Source organism: Lepisma saccharinum, chromosome 1 (assembly GCF_977018435.1).
Source record: "Lepisma saccharinum chromosome 1, izLepSacc3.1, whole genome shotgun sequence".
Taxonomy (NCBI): Eukaryota; Metazoa; Arthropoda; class Insecta; order Zygentoma; family Lepismatidae; genus Lepisma; species Lepisma saccharinum.
Genome location: NC_139229.1, coordinates 165,147,862 through 165,170,634, shown reverse-complemented (window position 1 = coordinate 165,170,634; position 22,773 = coordinate 165,147,862). Strand labels below are relative to the sequence as shown.

Sequence of the window (22,773 nt, the reverse complement as noted above, 5' to 3'; positions counted from 1 at the left end):
TTTCTTCTGACATTACTGCCATACTGCTTGGAATAATTACGGAAAAATCCTCCAAAACTCCTTTCATTAGCTTGAATCGATCGCCAATTTGTGACTAAATTGAATCCAATGCATAAAACAAGCTCTTTCTATTTATTTTTTTCATCATTTATGGCTACACTTTCATCTTCTGCAACTTCATCGAAAAACTTGGTTTTCATTTGGGACGCTGTTCTTTAATTGCAATGTTCATGTCATCGCAGATCTGTTTGCTTTTCTCAATAGGGTTAGTCACAATTGTTTCCCGATTGGCAGACAGAAAGCTTTGCAGTCCCTGTAAGTGACTAACACCTATATCTATTGTAACAGACTTTTCTTGTAGCCGTAGGTTAACGTCGTTAATAGCTCGAAGGATGTCAGCCCAGCAGAATAAGAACACAAGAAAGTAAAACGTCTTAAGGTTGTGTAGCAGGCATTTGGCACCGTGTAACTGTTCGGGTGACTCTTTTGAGAGGTCACATAATTCCTCCAAAGCTGCACAGACATCCGTAAAATTGGGTACTTAGAGATTGTACTGTGTTTGCTTTTGAAGACCACCTAGTTGCTGATTGACTCTTCACAGTAATATGAACATGATTTTTTAAAACACCCCAACGACGAGTTGATTTACTGAAAAAACTGTAAACATTTTGAATTGCTCCACATCTATTGACGGTTTCTGTGTCTGCTGACGCAGCATGAACACCAACTAAATTTAACGAGTGTGATGCACAAGGAACATAGCGAACTGTAGGAAACTGCTGAGAAATGCGAGCTTGAACACAGGAGTATTTCCCCGACATATTATTGGCGTTGTCAAAGCACTGAACACGGCAGTTTGACATGAAAAGTCCATCATTCTGAACAGCATGTAAAATGTCTTCAGTTAAGGTAGCGCCAGTTTTGATGTCAGTAGTAATGAAGCCAACGAAACTTTCTTCGATTTTGCACTCTCCATCTGAAAACACTGTAACTTAACGATAAATTTGGGACATCTGCTCTTTATGACTGACATCAGGAATCGAGTCATACAAAATGGCAAAATATTAATGTCCTCAATTATTGCCTGACGTACTTGATTCCCTGCTTTGTTTGTGGGAATAAATATGTCACAGCAAGAGATGATGTGGAGCGTATTATTGTTGACACGTGAGATTTTAAAACATCGTCATATTTCGCAAACAACATAAATAGGCCCAATAAATTCCCATGTTCTGTAGTCTCATCAGCTTTCTTCCACAAAACATCATCAGTGCCTCGTAATGCAAGATTTCTTGATGCCAGAAACAAAATACAGTCTAATAGTGCCGTCTATATGCCTCCATTTCCCAGTTTCACTCAGAATTTGCACTCAGAATTGTATTTTTATAGCTGCATATACTATTGGAATAATTCACTAAGAAGTTGTAAAACACATCCTCACTAAAAAACAAATAATATATAGGCTATATATATAAATTGGATACTTATTTACTTTCATTTATTTGTTTAAAAGAAGAGCTTGTAATGCGAGCGCAGCGAGCAAAAAAATCAATATCTTTGCAAACTGGCAATGATGTTTTAATAGGGCGCCAATACTTTCGAGGGAATCGCATGCATCCTTTATTACAAGTAATTTTCAAGATTTTTCTTCTTGCCGTTCGGCGCCACCTTTCATCAGCGCCCGGGGCGATCGCCCCGCTCCCCCCCCCCCCATCCCCTAGCTACGGCTCTGCTCGCACTAGAACAAGAATTAGAACTTGGGAATCACGATTCTCACTACTAGGCAGCAGCACACGTCATCCATTTAGCATCAATTGCCAGGTCACGCTTCTCTGGTTTCACTGCCAATGTGACTTTCACCTGCTTCAGTTCAGGAGAGAGAATGCCCAGCAGGTACAATACGGGCAGTCAGTCATGTAGATGCCTCAAGACCCTGGCAACACTTTCATTCTTTTGGCTGCTGAGCAGTGTTTTCAAATGTGAAAAATTCCTGTCGTTACAGGTACAATTTGTTTGCAAATTTTGAGTTTTTTTTATTGTTGAATGGCAACGCAAATTAATCGGATTTATGGAAGAAACGAACTTTGATTAGATTTACAAGGAATCGAACCCACGTTAAATATAAAATTAGCATATATATAACTGGTAGCACGATAAGACACCAGGGGTCCCGAATTCGAATCCAGACTTAGGCATTGGTGTTCTTTGTGAGCGTCCCTTCATCAATGTCATCATATCATCACTCATATCCTCATCGTCACGTTTAGCCAAAAGTGGTAGAAAAGTGACGTAAATAACCTAATTCAGAAGTCAATCTACATATGAAAACTAAAGTACGTATACTCCATGGCTCAATAAACCTCTGAAGGGCAGGCTTGCAAAGCGGCTTTATCGTTTCGTGAAGCATGGTCAGCTCTTCGAGTCCATCGCCGCAGTTTTCTGGCTTTCTCATGATGCTGGGACGAGCTCTCACCGGGAATCGAACCCTGAACATCTCACACCAAAGAAGATATATATAATTCTGGACATGCAATTGCATGGAATAATTTCTCGTATTAAGGTATGAGTTTTGAGAAAATGAGCTACTGTAGAGTTAAATGCCACCTCGATGGCCGAGTGCGTTGAGCTATCGACCCATATTTGTCACAACCGAAGGTCCAGGGTTGGACTCTCTGTGAATGTGTCTTTGTCAATTTCTATATAATCAAAATTCATCCTCATGGTTGCCATTCACCACAAGTGCAAAGAAGAGTACAGAAAATAAGACAATAGATGGCGCTGAAGGTTGGTTTCCAGTGGCGGCGATTGGGTTCAAAACCATGGGGGCAAGGTGCCAAAACTGGGGGCGGGGGGGGGGGGCAAAGCCAGTATATTTCCCTTTGTAGATAAGGTTTAGCATAGTGCGTGGGCAATAGTGGCTAAAAGTGGGGGCCACCTGCCACCCCTCGAACCCCTAATCGCCGCCACTGTTGGTTTCTAATATATTGAACGCTTGTTGACTCGACTTGTCCCCGTATAAAGAAGGTCTGGGGGCTCAACCAGCCTCAAATCAGTGGGTATTTGGTGGCAACCCTGGAGGGCAAAGGGTAATGATATACTGGTCATATTCAATTCTGAATATAGAGTATGATTAACGGTAGACACTAAAACATATATTGTGTACTCAATACTACGTATTTACTTCTAAGAAGGAGGTTTTTAGCTTCGATTCTGCATAGAGTATATAAAATCAACATTGATATGTAGTGTATTAATATTAAGATTGTTGCATTTGAAACAATAGGTCTAGAGTTCGATTCTTGAAGGGAGCTTCATAATTCCTTTGATTCAAAAATACAGTCGTAGTTAAGGGGAAAGAAAAATTGCTTCAAAAAGAAAATGGTATCACCTCAAATTTTTTTTGGTTTGGTTTGCAACCCTGTTATACTGGTCATTGCTTGAAATGTTGTAAGTAGGCTTCACATTAATAACTAAAGAGCAAACGTGCTTGAGTGTGCTTGTATTTTGACACTCAAGTAATTACACATTAGAAAGCGGGAGGGGAGTTGATCAAATATTTTTACTTTCACGCGTTCAGCGGTTGTTCAACTCTATTTTTTGTTGTTGATAAACAAGGAGCGATGCTATGAATGTGCATGAGACTGGCTGTGGGGTTATTTACGCAACAGTTTCGGAATAAACAGGACACATAACTGTACCACACATCGGTTTATAATCATTCAAGGTGTTTTCACCATCGGATTTAATTTCAATTGCACATGTACAATTCGTTGCATCTAAAATATATAAAAACTGATAATTGCTACTTCTAAATATTTGAGTGCTTCACCACATAAATATTTTACAATATTACATTTTCTGTCTTAAATAATTGACCCTATTTTATGATCACCAGAGCCCGAAAGTTTTGGCAAAATGAGTTTTTTTTTCCTATTGCATTTATTGATAAAATTCTCCTGATATACATTCTTATGTTGTTCTTAATGCTTGAGAAGCTTTTTCATTTTGCCTATTTTGCCTGTTTTTTTCATTATAATGCCTTTTTTACCATTTTCAATGTAAATTAAGAATGTTTTTTAAAAATTTGTGTACAACTTATATCCGTTCAAAAACGTTATTTATTAGTAGTTATTTTTATTTGGCTTATGATGTCAATAATTTTCGCCTTATTTAAGTAATATTGGACTTTCTTATCTTTAAACACTGAGAAGAGACTGATTCATGTCCAACTAATAATTGCTTTTGGGTTCGTAGTACTCCTTACTGACAACCATAGTCTATTTCCTTATAATAGCAATTCTAGACGCAATTATATTATGTGTACATTTCCAATTACCTATTTTCTTCCGCGTAAATATTCATTTGCCTTGCTCTTGTGGTATTTGTTATATATTGCTCATGTTCACTATCTGTAAAGTACACATATTTCTGAAAATATATAATGTGTCTTACAAGTGTCTTACGCTTGTCATCATATTATTGTCTGAATCTCGCAAGGAAGTGATGTTTGTAAAGTAAGCGAGAGCTTATATAGATCCGTTATTATAACTTCTTTTTATAATTTTGTGTAACAAAAGTCCCTCTTTCAAATCCTCTCACCGGCGGAGTCAAACACCTTCGCCACAAAAGAATGGCACACAGAGGTAAAAACCCATTGCATTGTGTCATGCAAGACTTTCGCGCATACTACTCTGTATGCTGGAGACAAAGGAGGCTCTCCTTTGTTGCGAAAGGCAATGATGTATCCCCCCGCCATCCCCTGACTGCAATTGCAGCGTATTCGTTCCAGATCTGCCTTCGGTGTGGTTGTGCAAGGCAATGGTTCTCAACCTTCGTGAGACCGTGGTCTGGTAAATTCTTTTTCTAAAAGTCGATGTCCCGATATCATCAATTTTATCGCAGTACCTTCTTTTTTAACTAACTTCATACATTAATTAATAGTTATCCTTCAAGTATAATATTATTAAATACATCATGGCATAATACTATAGTAATAGTTCAATTATGCCTAAGCTTGTTGACAAATAGGAGTAAATTAGTTGCCAGCCACTGGATCAAATTAAATCTTTTTGTTTCCCCAGGCCATCATGAAATTCATTTCTAAAATGCTGATTTTCATTGGATTGTCGCCAACCATGGTGGAGTGGTTAGCACTGGGCAAGGGTTTCTTTGTAAGTGTCCTTTCATCATTTTTATCATATCATTACTCATCCTCATCTTCGCTATTAGCCAAAAGTGGCAGAAAAGAGAAGTAAAATAAACAAAATCAATCCATCAATGAATTTTGAACACCGAAAAATTCCAAATCATATTAATTGAGAAATCAGTGACAATTATTATACTCCGAAAAAAACTATAGAGAAAATATTTATGCATTTGTAACTTCAATGTTGAAAATAAGAAGCTTGGATATTTTAATAAGGGAATCTGCATGTGACCATTCAAGAATATTATTCTCCTCTGAATATTTGAACTACAAAATATTTGTTAACAAAACTTGCTTCACTAACTAAAATGACAAATTACAGTAGAACGAGGCCACTTGATCAGCTGTTCTCCTTTTCAATTCTATTTTCTTACTGTCTCCCTCTCCGGTTTATCTGTTATAGCATCACCTTTAGTGTTAACACTCTCGTCTTGGAATCAAGAGGTCCCGAGTATTGCACAGTGGTTCGGATCCCACTTTGAACTGTATGTTCAGTCGCGATTAGCTTATCTGAGCATAAACTGAACATAAAAGAACTGAACATAAAACAACTGAACATAAAACAAACCGCATCACTCTTAACTGGGTCTCTTAAGTGAGGAAAACCCAGATGCACTCAATACATATACGGCTGTTTCATGCTCATCTAAAACACTGACAGATAATATTTCTTTTTCAATTGGTGAACATGAAACCAACAAATCCAGATCTGTAAGCGAGCAATATTCGCCGCATCATCATTGCCCGTCTGAGGATGGATTTCCGTGAGTTATTCCAGTAGATCCTATCGGTAACTCAACCCCTTAATATAAGCACCCCATCCCTTCCTATTTACTACCCTCTAGAATTGGGATCGTATCCTTTGTGCAGCTTATGTTGCTCTCCTGCTTGTGTCGTCGCCACAGGCTCATGTACTGCACTTCATAGACTGCAGAAGGTTTCAAATCTTGGGTTTTAGTTAAATTGCTAATTCTGTAGTATTCTTATTTTCCTATTTCTTACTGTTAGTGCAGGTAATAGTGGTTCTTTGTGTACCACGATTCTTTAGCAACATCCATCTGCAAGGTGTAAGAAGTGGACTTTCCGGAAGGTACCCAAATGTCAACCTCTGTTCCACATAGTACACCCTGGAATGCATTTTGCAGACTAACGAGGCTCTAGCGTCTGGATCCACAGCCGGTATAATCCTCTGCGGGTTCGTGTTGAGTCCTGTCCATGCATGTTTGTCATTGTCCTCTCACCAATTTCAGCTTTTACCTCTCATCGTCAGCTTCGCAATTAGCCAAAAGTAACTGAATAACAAGCAATAAAACTAATTAATAAAGCATTTTGCCTTGCTTTCTTTGTTGTAACTTTTCTCTTTATGATTTTTTTAATAGTTGGGTCCTTAGATTCTCCTCACATTATATATAACTATCAAATTAGTTTGTGTATTCGTTAATCTAACTAACAGTTGGATACGTTACTCATAGCAACAAGAACAATTACCGTTACTTTACCTCTAAAAATCACGTATTGGCGTTACTTTCCACTCTAAACTTTCATTTAACTATTGACACAAATATCGCACCTGTAGTCTGTAGTGCATTTTTACAATGTAACTCTTCATGAACAGGTTTAACCCTAGCTTACCCGAGGGGGGTGGGGGCTGTCAGACCCACCACCTCTACTTTCTCGTATTTTCAACTGTGAAAATTCTTATAAAAAATTCGAAAAAAAAAAACAATTACATTGTTCCCTAGGCCATTCTCAATATTTATGTATTACTTTTGTTCATAAAAACACAAATATAATGTAAATAGTAGGCAAAATACACTTGGTGGGCCCATGAGGCGCCATTTTTGAATGCGTGTTATTCGAGACACTCATGCAAGTGGCAGTGTACAATTGATTGGTAATAATGGTAATTTTTGTAATTATTATAATTAATAAACAACTGCGCCTCTATAAACAAAAAAAGCATCAATTAAAAAATATTATGTTTTTTGTGAGATTTTGCGAATGGTGAAATACACTCATACAATAAGTTGTTATTATTTTTTGTTAATGATAGTAATTTTTGTAATTATTATAATTAATAAATAATGTAGGTTACATGTATAATCAACAAAGAAGCAGTGATTCAATAACAAACTGATATCTTGAATTTTAGTGATTAAAAAGTTTGGGCCTGTGAGGCACCCCTCTCAGTTAAGTACGGCACGGGTAAGCTAGGGTTAAGACAAAACAGCAAAACATATTTCGTCCCTGCAAATAAATCCTCCAGTTATGAATATATCAAGTTGCATGTTAAGTAACGGAGAGTACCTTTAAATCTTCTTTAATTTTAGTAACGCGTTACTAAAGCATGTACCGAAAATGAGCAAGAATTTACTTGCGCTAGGTTACCTCCACCACTGATCTAACAGAAAAAAATATGATGGAAATAAGTTACACGAAGCAGAAAATTTATATCGGGAACTTGATATCAGAACATTTTACAAAGTACAAACAACTTATTAAAGACATACTTACATTGTCTCTTTCTCCTGTGCAAAGACGTAATGTTGTCCTTGCTGAAGCTATTCTCGGCAGAAACCGTGCAGCACACTAGCGCCACCCCGGCAACTGAAAGAAACAAGACAAATGTTTAGAAATTTATGAATATCTCATTCTCAAGAGGTTCATGAAGTAGATTTATTTTTATTTGTACATACTTATATACCTGTGACTAGCCTCCAAGTATGTTGGTGTTTTCGCAGAACATTGAAGGCAAACAATCGAAGTGCAATTGTACAGTCACGTGCAATAAAAATAAAACACCTTTGTCCTGAAATACTTGCTTCGCTGCAAAATGCATTGTATGTGTTTTCTAACTCAACGGCGATGAGCGAACTTCAATAGCAGGTTCGGTCAAAGTGTAGAGTTTGGCGGGTGCTGGTGCAAAAACAAACAAAATTGGCTGCAATTTGATGCAAACGTACATGGAGAAGCAAAATTTGAATTGATCAACTTTTACGCGCAGGAAACTTAAATACACAACGAACATGCATATTGCGGAACAAGCAAGCCTCCGAAACACTGTTTTGTGCACAGTTATTCGGATCCCAATGTAAACCGTAGATCCAGTCTATGGTCTATGGACCAGCTAAGAATTCGGTATAATTGGGGGTTCCAACTTTCCTTTATGCTACAGTTATGAGTGTGTAAAGATAACAAAAAACCATGATTGCCTTATCCAAGTGGTAGCTAATAGAAATGGTGGCCAATGAAAAATGGCGGAGGTTGACTTTTGAGGAAACGACTATATCTCTGAAACTAATGTTCGATTTTAATGTTCTTTTTTTTAAAAAAAACAAAAGCTTGAGATGTGTTCTATATTTAAGGTTATCTTAAGATTTTCGATATTAGCAACCGTTAATTAGTAAATCGCAGCTTAGTGAAAAAATTCGTATTTTGTTACTAATAATTTTGTTTATCATTAAATTACTAATAACCTAGGCATCTGAGAAGAAAGTGTTTCAAACAAAAATTGTAGTGTAAATTCTTATCTTTAATTTGACATATTGCACTTGTTGGAATTCATGAAAAAAAAACGAATTAATTATGTAGGGTGTGCAGCGAATGTTTCTAGTCGAATGTTCGGTGTCCTACTTAATCGCACCTATTGTAACTGGTATCGACTATTGAACAACGTATTTATGTTCGATAACTGTAATAACAAATAATAATAATGAAATTAACAGTAATTTTATTATTATTATTATTAATACTATAATAATAATAATAATAATTATTATTATTATTATTAGTAGTAGTAGTAGTAGTAGTAGCAGTAAGTAGTTGCAGTAATAACTCACAATGAAAAATTTTGTTTATTTGTTACCAGTGTCCATGGAAGAACGTTATTGATTGATTGAAATTAAAATTTTAGGTGAGCCAACACTTACGCTACTTGCACCCGTCACATTATATGGAGCCATCCATGCTCCTTACCATACATAAAATAATCAACATGTGTCTCTGAGGACATACATTTCTTTACCCAGGTTCAAAACTGAGGCTATATAGGGACACTCAGCACATGTAAGGACAGAACGCAGGACAACACAGCCCTACAGAGGGTATTACTTGCCATAGGTCCAGACGACAGGGCCTCGTTGGCCTGCGAGACTGCAGTTTCCAGGGTATAGTACGTGGAAGTGAGGTCAACATTTACGTGTGTTCACAAACGGTCACCCCTTACACCCGTTAGTTTCAGAGATGTAGTCGTTTTTTTTTCAAAAGTCAACATAAAAAAGCTTGGACTGGCCGGCATTTCTATTAGCTACCACTTGGAAATGGCAATCATGTTGTTTTTTTTGGTATCCTTACACACCCATATAGGGAAAAGTCTTACAGTACCGGATAACGCTAGTTCTCGCTTCGGACGCTACAGAGCAGCAGTTGCCAGGTACCAGTGCGACACGTGTGTATCAATGTTCAACATAGTTTGGGCACACAAGTCTGCGCGGAGTGTCGTGGGAAAGGGGAGCGGTTGAAGCAGTTCGTAGGAAAGTGTGTGTCGAAAATAATTTTCACGGTGATATTCTTCCAGTTAGAGATAAGCAGGAGATATTGTTTTATAGGTAAGTGTGCATCTAGTTCGTGCTAGGTGATAAATAATTCATGATAGCATCTGCACACAACGTAAAATTGGATGAGGTGCTATCATGTGGCGATCGTACAGTACCGGACAACGAAGTGTCTGCCAGTACCAGACAAGAAGAAGTTCAAACCAATCACACAGAAAAATATTGCTGGACCTGTTAATACCGCCTTGTTTTCCATCTGTAGAATGGAACTTGCACAGTCAGCTATCTGCTGTACAGGTCTTTTTACTAGGAACCCAGAGGTATTTGTCGATTTGGATTTTCTCCCCCCCCTGAGAACTTTACAGAGCCTAATGCGGACTATGTTTCTGCAACGCCAGGGCCGAATCATCTGCCAGTTGCCACATCAACACGCTCAGCACAGAGCAATAGCAACTTCACAGCATCAGAACCAGGATACTCGTTCACTGATATGTGAAAAAGAAGAAAATGAACACCCAGAAGAGACGAAATGAACGAGACATGCATGAAGTTGGAAAGATGAAACGAGGAAACACATCACGCACTTCTACAAGGGAAACAAAGGAGGATGAAGATTACATGCCACCAATGAAGAAGACAAAATACCAGGACTTCAGTTCTGATCAGAAAGAAACAACAGAATGCATCATTTCGCGAGATATTCAATGAAGAATTGGTGCAATGTCTCTCGTGTAATGCTTGTGTGCAAATCCAACGTGCACATGAGGAAAGCATCTTGTACTTTACTTGTGAACTTTGCGAAAACATGCTAAACTGTAGGCTAGTGCCTTGACATTGCATTTAGGTTGTCGGTGGTATTTACTTTATATTTTTGACTAATCTATAAGCTAACGCATTGCCTGTCCGGTACTGGACGACGATTTTTTATTTTCTTCAAATGTTACTATTTTTTGTTTGCAATTTTATTTGTACTTTCGTTTCCTTTTTTTGGCAATGATTCCCTTTTCTTGATAAAGAATATCTTGAAGGACCATACTCTTGTTTTCAACTTATATTCCGCTTACTCTGCCAATAAACTTAGTGTGTAAGACTTTCCCCTAATTGTGGCATAAGGAAAATTATACCGAAGTCTTAATTTGTGCACTTGGCCCATAGAGTACTAAGTGTAGAGTGAACTTATTTGGAGGGACTCATCCCCTCTGTCCATCCGTTAACGACGCCCGTTCCTATCAGGGCTTTTCATAAAAGCTACAAATAATACTAATAAGAGCAGCAACATAAGTTTCTAAATACGGACACTACATACAGATTTAACACATTCAATCCTCCACCAGCAACAACACCATAAAATAACATGCATGTCCGTGTGAAGGTCAAAAATTAGGACGGAACAACGAGAATCCTTTTTTCTTCAGACCTTGCAGAATCATACGGCATTTCTCCCACGCCGTAACAAGATCATTCATATCCAAGTGCGGCTTTCACTTGTCTCATTATACAAAGGGAAGTGTCCCACATCCTGACACCCGCATGTTCATATGTCTTTACGGGAATACGGGGTGGGAGGAGGGCTCTCGATTTGTATCGTGTGTGGCGGAAAAATCAATGGGAATTGTCGGAACTGGATTTGCTTTGTGGACGTGTCGGGGGATGACCTCAGCATTGAAGGTTCATCAGATCGCATTGTATGCGGAGGAGATAAATAACTGTTATTTGGGACACCTACAAGGCCTGAAATTTGTGTCGTAGTTGTTCGGTTGGGCAGATATCGCGCTGTTTTTTTTACTTTTTCTGGATCTGTGATTGAATATTCTCTCAATCCCAGCCAGCGCACGCCTATATCGTTGTCTTACGACGCGATGCACTGAATTCAAGACAAGAGAAGGAGATGCAATTGAATTAATATTGGGGACGACGAGAGTGAGTTCCAGCCATCGCGAAGAATGATTAGCTATAGAGGCCCACAAAGCCATCAGTTGTAAACTCGAATTTGTCATTCTATTGATCCTCGTAGTCGCGATTAACTTGTACTAGCGAAAAGTGAAGTCATGAAAATCTATGGACGAGACGAGACGAGATTTAGTACTTTCGTCTCGTTCGTGACTATCTCGTTCATCGACTTGATGAAGAAGTCTCAACTTTTGTTTTATGGATACAAAAATGCTTAAAAAGTACTGGTTGAAACAAATTGAAAACATTTTTTGTACAGAAGAAACTAATTTTTTACACATTAACACTTATTTTTTGATCATTAAAAAATAATTTTGTCCATTAAAAACTTATTTTATTTCACATTAAAATCTTATTTTTCGCTCATTAGAGAAGAACACCTCTTAATCAGACAAGCACCCCTTTGTCATATTAAGGATGTTTTGAAATAGGCAAAATTCAAACGTGCCTAAAATTTCTAATTAGTCCAGTCTCGAACAACACACGACTCTTGGACAATGAGTCATCATCTTGTCTTGATTTTACAGATGTATGTCGACATCTCCTTCTCAGCTGGAAAGGTCTGGTCTACTTCTCATCCCGATTTTTAAGTACAGTGTCCTCGGTTTGCCTCGAATTTGGAAACCTGACTGAAACCTCGGCATACTAATAATGTCATATCTGCATATGGACACCCACTATATCCGTATAATATTTTATTATTAATCTACGTAATACCATACTATCTGATACTACATATTGCCCTTTTTTGCGGTAGCATTTCTCCATGGTTGTAATTAAATGAATGGATCCCCAGTCCTTAATACATCAGGCGCCCTTTATGTTAATTGCGTGTGTGTGTGTATGAGGAAACGTGTGTATGTGCTCATACACAAAAAAATATTTATAGTTTTAAACATGAGCTTGGGAAAAACGAATGTCCGTCTAAAATCATTTCAGGCACATAATTTCATTAGTAATTTGCGTTCATTACACTGGTCATATACCTGTTACTTTATCTAATTATTACTAATTATGTTATTTGCTATAGTGTTGAATAAAGAATGCTAATGTAACTGTTTTAGACCTGAATAAAAGCATCTTATCACCACCTTTTTTTTGCACCTTTTTGGAAACATTTTCAGAACCTTTTTTGCCCTTTCCCGACCATAATTTTGCACCTTAAAATCCTTTTCCTAGTAATTACAAGTAAAGATTGGTACAAGACAGTTTGGTGGAAAAAAGTCTTTCACCTTCTCCTTCTGGAAAATTACTTTACTTGCACCTCATTATAAAAATCCTGCAGACGTCAACGTTTGAAAAGGTGGAAGATCACATGTGTCTGAAAAACATTAACATGCTAAGGAAATATCCAGTGGGCGCATTCTGCTTAATATTTATACGAAATTCTAGCGCATTTTAGCTGTTTGATGAATATATTTAAATGATTCAGTTGCTCATATCGTGCTGGAAATCAAAAGAAAGTTTTCTAACACGAGATTTGAGTGCATTTATGTAGAAAATTGAACATAGATAAACACAATTGTTCGTGTGTTTGTACTTATTTAATACGATAAACTTTAATGTCAGGTTAACCGCTAACGAACGGTGAATGGCGGAAAGCAACAAATATATGGAATGATGCTACTGGTGTTGTTAAAGGTATCATTCCAGTATTCGCCTAGAGAAGAGGTAAACGCACGAATCTTCGGTCCGAATTGAACTAGCCATTTTCTGAGTACGATACGTCACTTCAACTGTTAATCGAATTAGTTCGGTACTAAATTTTCATGACTCAATCGCATTCATATTTCTGAGATATTTACTCTTTATTGAAGGACATTTGGTGAATCCTCCCAATCGCCAGTGTGGTTACAATCCTCCTATTTAACCGTTGTCAATCTCTGAATATTAAAATACTCCTTAAATTGGAAATATCTCCTGTAAAAGCGCTTACGAAGATTGAACAAGGAACTCTTTATTACAAGGCAATATCATTAACCGTGGCATTTCGAGAACGATATTTTATTTTAGTCGTATATTTGACTCCTTGTTTTTTGCAGTAAGGACTTCCTCCGTGAATAAAATTTTTCAGAACACAACAATACTTCTATTCAAATATATTGCTTACGGTTTTAAGCACTACTTAAAGTTAGCAGAAATGAAATACATTTTTGTATTTGTATATTTCCAATTTAGCATTGCTTTTCTGCCACTTTTGGTTAATTGGGATGATGACTATGATTAGATGAAATTGAGGAATGGACAATATAAAATCGTCCATCGAGGTTCGAACTCAAGACTTCTGGGGGAGATTATGAGCCGATCACTTAACACTTTCGGTTTATATGTATTCGCAATCACAGAGTCACATATTCATATTGGAGTTCAATATTGACATGTGAGGACATGTACGATTTGCAATGCGGTGATGTTAACAATCACTCCTGAGTTAGCAAGAGCAGTTGCATGTGTCAGTCACGTGTGGCTATTACAACGGGTAATTCCTTTACGACAGCAATGGGATATAGCTAGGAAGCAGCTCGACGGAAAAAACGCCGGAAGAAAGTTGCGTTACGGTGCAGAAATGGAAAACTGGGTCATCCCAAGTTGCCGGGAAGAATATATTTCCTCCTCCCATCTAACGCGGAACCTGATGGATGCTAGTATTACAAAAAGAAACTAGAATATAATTTCTTGTAGTGGTGGAATAAGAAAAATAGAAATAATGATTGGTCGTTCTCCAGACCATCTGCAGCTTCACTTCTTCCGTGCGTTGAAATCACTTCTGTGGCAAGTGAAAGCAACATTTAAAAGGAAAACAAGATTGTATTCACTTCTGGAAATCTAAGCATCCTGTGTTTTGACTTTTCCATTTTGCACTCTCGCTCTAAGCCACCTGGAGGAACACACGGAGGGACATTTTTACCCAACTTCCGTCACTCTTAGCCTCACGGCTCCACCTCGTACTCGCATGTCTTCTGGAGGTGAGAATGAAGCTGCCATTATGAGGATCACCCTCCGGAGGGTGACCACCTCTGACCAGCTGAATTAAAAGTAATAGATTGTTGTTGGTTCGTCTTCCCGTCTTAAGTTCTAACAAAGAGCCCTCAAAGTGGAAAATGTTGGATGAGGGGGGGGGGGGGTGTTTGGTCGAACTGGGTTAGCTGAAGGGATGATAGTATGGTTTAGCATTGTGACAATGAGAGAGCTGAGGGGATGCTTTGTGACATCCCCCCTCACTTCGAGCACTGACAACTATTCTCTGTCTCGGGAAGCTCTGGAGCAAGCGAACGAAAACAAGTCTCTGCGCAAGTAGCAACTCGAGACTGCTCGACCAATGAACACGTGAGAGGGAACGGGATTGTGTAGAGCGAGAAAAGCGACTGCAGCTACTAGTCTTTGCAGTAACGTGTACCAGCGTGCACCGCTTCGCTGCTCCCACTCGCTTTCTTCCCATCTCTACCGTAATGTGCGGCGTTGCTCCAGAGATTCCAGGGATAGAGTATAGATGCTAGGGACACCAAGATTCGATGGATTTACACCAAATTCTACAGTATTCTGAGCACTCCGCTGTGATGAGCATAGTCAGTGATTATCTTTAATTTTATTTCAGCGCTGCGAAGTCAGAGGTTCTAGTTTCAAACCCTTAGTACGGCTCTGACGTTGTGTTGGGTCCTGCCTCAATTCGCTATTCATCTTCAAGATTACAGGTGAAGAAAATGACTTAAAAATCAAAGAAATATGTTTGTAATGTCCTTTTAGATCAACGAGCCTCATTAACGGGGATATTAGTGAAATTCGCTACGGAAGTGGAGTTTCTAGGTTCAAATTCTGATTGACATGGATTTGTCCATCTAATTTATTTTATCAGTTTCTTTATATCACTCTTGTCAGGATTAACCTAGACAGGTAGAAAATAGACGTAAAACAACTAACTATCCTTTTTCAGACCTGAATAGGTTTGATGGGGGTACAGATTTCATGACATAGTGAAAACAGTCATATTATTGGCCAAGTCTCGAAAACTATGGGAGCAGAAGCTTCTTTTATCATTACATTGAAACATCCACACGGCCTTTCGCTCCAGTGATTTATGCGAGGAAGCATGCCACCATTACCTGGGTTTCTACCAGAGCTTGTTATTTCATACTGACCCTGTTCTCCAACCGTCCACTTATCTAAAACTGGAAATCGAACCCGTGACCTATCGACACACCATCGATTTTCTCCGTTAGCCTGTACTCAACCAACATTTGCAAATACCTATGAGCTGTATGCCTTGTTAATGTACCTTGTGAGACGAATCATACATGTACCATCAAACCTGATGACCTACGACAGCTCATGTTCGAAAGTCTTCGGTTTCATCCAATGACTAACATCCATGGAAATATTCATATAATCCTTCAAAGTACTGCGTAGTATTGATTGCTCTTCAACTACAGGTAATGTTAAAATTATACGAGCCGTTTGTGTGTAAATCAACTCTCTAGCGAACAGCTAGAGAGGTAATTTTGGGTTGACACTACTCAGTAATCAAATACAAGATGATGTTATTTTATTTGCAAAAGTAACATCTTGCTGTATTTTTATGTCACCTTCTCGTTAAATGTAACTCGATTAGTCATATTGTACAGTCACGACACTTCTGGGTTGTAACAGATACAAAAAAAGTTATTGAGATTGTTGCAATCCAGAAGTGTCCGTGACTGTAACGTAAGAGCAATTCCGACCACTGGCGCCCAGGGGAAGAATCACAGGGGAAGGATCCTCTCATGGAATAAAGAAAACATGCATAGCTATTCTTCGCGTCTTCCTTTTTGCTTATTTGTTACTCTTTCCTCTTCTTGTCTTCCATATTATTTTTTCGAGTTTTAATATTTCTTGGTTCTTGCTCATTTCTTCTCTACTCGATCATTTCTCGTCTATGTTTTTCTTCCCGTTTTCTTTTTTATCTTGTTCTTCCTTATTCTCTCTCTTGCCGTCTTGATCTTCTGTTATTTCTCTTCCTTATAAATCTCTCTCTCCCCCTTCTCTCCTGCTTCTATACTTCTCTTTCCTTTGTCTGTCTCCGCCTTGTCTCTTTACATATATCTCCCTCTTTCTCTCTCCCCTTACCTGGCTTGTTTATTTTCTTTATTGCTATATTCTTCACTACTTTATTTCTCTTTCCTTCTCTCTTTCCCCTGTGTGTGTGTGTGTGTTTGTGTGTGTGTGTGTATGTATGTATATATATATATATATATATATATATATATATATATATATATATATATATATATATATGTGTGTGTGTGTGTGTGTGTGTGTGTGTGTGTGTGCGCGCGCGCGTGTGTGTGCGTGTGTGTGTGCGTGTGTGTATAAAGCGTTTAATTTTTATAACGGCACTTAAACATTGTATCTATACTCCCCCACTTCCTCCCCCCTTTGGAAAATTTATGTAGGTGCCCCTAGTTTCGTTGCTGTTGCTGTGCAGTTAAGTTGATAATTATTCTGGACAAAAAGTTTAAGTTTTGTACAAGATGTATTTTGTACTAGATAAAATGCCGTTGAAACTTTGCTTTACGATGTGACACAATGGAGACCGAATGCTGGATAGCACGTGTCATTCTAGGCAGATTCGTAAAGACTTTCTTTTGAGGACAGTGTGTCACCGTTTGGGAAAAGGGATACAGAAAATGTCAAGCCAAAGCCTACGAGCCAACGCCATAAAGTCGTGCAACAATGATGTGAAATAATTAAAGTCAACCAGGTACAGGATGGCGGGGGACTTAAGTGGAACTCGAAGAGAATCACAGAGGTTTGTCCGATAACTGAATCGTCTGGTCTAAACAGTGGGAGCTCACGCATGTTTGATCCTACGTCGATAGCATTGTGCCTACGTATACAGTGGATAAAAGGCTAAGCGGCTTTATACAATATGGGAATCATGAACGTGAGATGCGACTGTGGGGCACAAAAACAACACACATACAGTGTGTGTGTAAATCGCAACGTACAATCTGCTTGTACTAACGAAAATCTTCAAGTGAATTCAGAATGCTGGTTAACATCTTTTCGCAGTTCTACGTTTCTTCTGAACTCAGTGTGTAGCAAAGTTAATAAACATGATGAAGGTAAAGGTTGTCGGAAGTAGTGCGCTACTTGTAGCGGCGCTTCTGAAGGTAGCTACACAATTTGTAATGTGGCTACATTTAAAAAATTCCACTTGTAGCTTTCCTCCAAATGTAGTTGTGGTTGTAGCGAGTTACTTTCCACCAAAAGTAGTTGTTGCTATCGCGAGTTACTTTCCTCCAAAAGTAGTGGTTGCTATCGCGAGTTACTTTCCTCCAAAAGTAGTTGTGGCTTTCGCGAGTAACTTTCCTCTAAAAGTAGTTGTGGCTATCGCGAGTTACTTTCCTCCGAAAGTAGTTGTGGCTATCGCGAGTTACTTTCCTCCTTTCGCGAGTAACTTTCCTCCAAAAGTAGTTGTGGCTATCGCGAGTTACTTTCCTCCAAAAGTAGTTGTGGCTATCGCGAGTAACTTTCCTCCAAAAGTAGTTGTGGCTATCCCGAGTTTCTTTCCTCCAAATGCAGTTGTGGGTGTAGCGAGTAACTTTCTTCAGAAAGTAGCTGTGGCCAAGGGCTTACCGAAGGGAGGGGATGGAGGGTAATTAATCTTTCAAGTAATTAGCAAATTGCCATTCTTGGTGGTCACATCAACCTATAAGCGCATGTAGCTTTCTTTTAGTCTTAGCGATCTTGGTGACCGTATTGTTGACGCACGGTTCACCCAATGAAGGTTCAGTGTTCGAGTCATGATATGAGTATCAATTCACGAATTTTACTATCCACTCTTATCGTCAAGATTACACAAAATCGACAGAAAGGAGACCTAAAAAATATAAGTACACTTTTATTCCTTATGCTTGAAAAGCATTTTCTTTTTTTAATTGGAGCATTAAATCCCATCATCACTTCTGGGGAGAGGAGCAAATTAATTTGTACCTGAAAATGTACAGTCACGGACACTGTCGGCTTGTAATGAATACATTTACCTTCAATGGAATCGTTACAAGCCGGCTGTGTACGTGACTGTACCAACGTTCCAGTAATACATATATATTAGGATCCAGATTCACCTTCCCCCAAAATAAAATGCTGGGTACGCTAGTGTTTGCGGCTGCACCGAAGCTGCATTTTTGACAGAATAACTCTAGGAGTAGCGAAGCCTCATTTATTTTTGTAGCATTCTAAAAACTGGTAACGGTCGAATCAAAATATATGACTGCAAAAATTTTTGATTAACAAATTTCTAGCGGTAGAAAACAGCACTAGTAGATCATATTTTATGAACATCTACCACCACAGATGGCATCTTTGTTTATACTATTTTCTAGATCTGGTGCTTAACACGATATAGATTCAAAAATATGCTGTTCTGTCACGAAAAAATTAGACTCTTCCTGAAAGTTTATGACTGTGCTCTCTATTGACTGTTTCCGGTTTTCCCTTTCTTTCATACACGCGTTCGCTCATTGCTACAAGTTGATTGATGGCAGTTTGTAACACGAGCATAGTTGTTGCTCTCTCGTTGAGCCTTGCAAACGACGCACTCTACTATATAATTATTATTACATTACATAATGTACACCGGAAGTTAGATTTACGCGCGCGCTTACCATAACTGTAACTAAATAGCTTCCGGTTTTTAGTTAAGAAACATGCCAGTGAAAGTGATGAGAACAAGGGAAACCACTAGATAGAGTTTTGCAAAAATCAATTCCCCTTCAAATTACGTCTGCGATATTGACAGTTGACACGACGGATGGACACAACTGTATCACATTTATCAGCTATTGTTGAAATTGTATAGTGCAATTTCCAAAGGTTTTTATGTGAATGAAGGTGTTCAAACAAAAAAGTTCGAACCGTAACCTCGTGAACAGAGCCGACACTTGGCAACTCGGGCGATATGTGAAAATAATTGTTTGTGCTGTTATTTTACGAGTTTATTAGAGTTTATAGGACCAATCAAGTAACTAATCTGATAATGTGCATTATTTTGACGTACTTCGAAATATCGAAAATTACGGAAATCATATTCTAAATAAAGTAGGCTACTACATGAAAGTCGTGTTTAAATATTTGTGTAAAAAAGTATTTAATATGTATTGATCGTTTACTGAAATCATCATACGAAAAATATTATTTTATACGAAACAATGTAAAATTACTACAGCGTCAAAATCCAACGAAAGGTAAAAAAATATATATGTTATTGGATATGATTAAATATTGCTACTTTTATAGTTAAAGTAACAAGTTTGATATTGAACGCACCCAGTTTTTAAAATTAAATGTAATGAACGTTGCACCAGGAGTACATCAGAAATGAAATGGAACATTAATTTGGAAACTTTTATTACTCTTCCATAATTCTTGGTTATAACGTTCAGCATCTTATGCTTATTGCTTTTAGATAATAATACGAAATATATTAATTAATTGTAAAACGTTTATATTATGATTCTATAGGAAACCTGTACTTCAGACTAATGAACAAAAATCTGATGAATTATGATTGTAGGCCCCAGAATATTGTATGCCCCAAGTCCCACACCCACCTAGGACCGGTGTAACGGGGAATTTGGACTCCGTAGAAAAGTGACTGTACAGTCAATTTTCTACGGAGTCCAAATTCCCCGTTTCTGTGACGGGGAATTTGGACTCCGTAGAAAAATGACTGTACAGTCAACTTTCTACAGAGAAAAATGACTGCCCTTTTCAGTTCCGGTCAATTAAGCAGGGGGTAAAATATCCCCGTAGAAAAATGACTGCCTCTCAATTCCCACTTAAAAGAGGGGGTACAAATTCCCCGTAGAAAAGTGACTGCCCCCTTAAATCCTGCTTATATTAGGAGGGGGTATAATTTCCCCGTAGAAAAGTGACTGCCCTATTAAATCCTGCTAATATGAGAAGGGGGTACAATTTCCCCGTAGAAAAGTGACTGCCCTATTAAATCCAGCTAATATGACAAGGGGGTACAATTTCCCCGTAGAAAAGTGACTGCCCCCTTATATCCTGCTTATATTAGGAGGGGGTACAAATTCCCCGTAGAAAAATGACTGCCCCCTTAAATCCTGCTTATATTAGGAGGGGGTATAATTTCCCCGTAGAAAAGTGACTGCCCTATTAAATCCTGCTAATATGAGAAGGGGGTACAATTTCCCCGTAGAAAAGTGACTGCCCTATTAAATCCTGCTAATATGAGAAGGGGGTACAATTTCCCCGTAGAAAAGTGACTGCCCTATTAAATCCTGCTAATATGAGAAGGGGGTACAATTTCCCCGTAGAAAAGTGACTGCCCTATTAAATCCTGCTAATATGAGAAGGGGGTACAATTTCCCCGTAGAAAAGTGACTGCCCTATTAAATCCTGCTAATATGAGAAGGGGGTACAATTTCCCCGTAGAAAAGTGACTGCCCTATTAAATCCTGCTAATATGAGAAGGGGGTACAATTTCCCCGTAGAAAAGTGACTGCCCTATTAAATCCTGCTAATATGAGAAGGGGGTACAATTTCCCCGTAGAAAAGTGACTGCCCTATTAAATCCTGCTAATATGAGAAGGGGGTACAATTTCCCCATAGAAAAGTGACTGCCCTATTAAATCCTGCTTATATTAGGAGGGGGTATAATTTCCCCGTAGAAAAGTGACTGCCCTATTAAATCCTGCTAATATGAGAAGGGGGTACAATTTCCCCGTAGAAAAGTGACTGCCCTATTAAATCCTGCTAATATGAGAAAAATGACTGCCCTATTAAATCCTGCTAATATGAGAAGGGGGTACAATTTCCCCGTAGAAAAGTGACTGCCCCCTTAAATCCTGCTTATATTAGTAGGGGGTATAATTTCCCCGTAGAAAAGTGACTGTCCCTTTAAATCCTGCTTATATTAGGAGGGGGTAAAATTTCCCCGTAGAAAAGTGACTGCCCCCTTAAATCCTGCTTATATTAGGAGGGGGTATAATTTCCCCGTAGAAAAGTGACTGCCCTATTAAATCCTGCTAATATGAGAAGGGGGTACAATTTCCCCGTAGAAAAGTGACTGCCCTATTAAATCCTGCTTATATTAGGATGGGGTATAATTTCCCCGTAGAAAAGTGACTGCCTATTTAAATCCTGCTTATATTAGGAGGGGGTATAATTTCCCCGTAGAAAGTGACTGCCCCTTTAAATCCTGCTTATATTAGGAGGGGGTATAATTTCCCCGTAGAAAAGTGACTGCCCTATTAAATCCCCGTTTCTGTGACGGGGAATTTGGACTCCGTAGAAAAATGACTGTACAGTCAATTTTCTACAGAGAAAAATGACTGCCCTTTTCAGTTCCCGTCAATTAAGCAGGGGGTAAAATATCCCCGTAGAAAAATGACTGCCTCTCAATTCCCACTTAAAAGAGGGGGTACAAATTCCCCGTAGACAAGTGACTGCCCCCTTAAATCCTGCGTATATTAGGAGGGGGTATAATTTCCCCGTAGAAAAGTGACTGCCCTATTAAATCCTGCTAATATGAGAAGGGGGTACAATTTCCCCGTAGAAAAGTGACTGCCCTATTAAATCCTGCTAATATGAGAAGGGGGTACAATTTCCCCGTAGAAAAGTGACTGCCCTATTAAATCCTGCTAATATGAGAAGGGGGTACAATTTCCCCGTAGAAAAGTGACTGCCCTATTAAATCCTGCTAATATGAGAAGGGGGTACAATCTCCCCATAGAAAAGTGACTGCCCTATTAAATCCTGCTTATATTAGGAGGGGGTATAATTTCCCCGTAGAAAAGTGACTGCCCTATTAAATCCTGCTAATATGAGAAGGGGGTACAATTTCCCCGTAGAAAAGTGACTGCCCTATTAAATCCTGCTAATATGAGAAGGGGGTATAAATTCCCCGTAGAAAAATGACTGCCCTATTAAATCCTGCTAATATGAGAAGGGGGTACAATTTCCCCGTAGAAAAGTGACTGCCCCCTTAAATCCTGCTTATATTAGTAGGGGGTATAATTTCCCCGTAGAAAAGTGACTGCCCCCTTAAATCCTGCTTATATT

At 38.5% G+C, this 22,773-nt stretch overlaps 2 protein-coding genes across 3 annotated transcripts in view; one reads left to right on the top strand and one right to left on the bottom strand.

Annotated features, from left to right (window-relative positions):
* mas (trypsin-like serine protease domain-containing protein masquerade) overlaps positions 1 to 22,773 on the top strand; it is a 419,698-nt gene that overhangs the window by 86,236 nt on the left and 310,689 nt on the right. The gene's annotated exons all lie outside the window — the stretch shown is intronic.
* Positions 1 to 22,773, bottom strand: part of LOC146003675 (venom protease) — a 75,580-nt gene that overhangs the window by 38,118 nt on the left and 14,689 nt on the right. For both annotated transcript variants that reach the window (XM_083142041.1, XM_083142048.1), the window contains exon 2: positions 7,721 to 7,813. In XM_083142041.1, the coding sequence (XP_082998167.1) occupies positions 7,721 to 7,813 (93 nt within the window). The remainder of the gene's footprint in view (positions 1 to 7,720; positions 7,814 to 22,773) is intronic.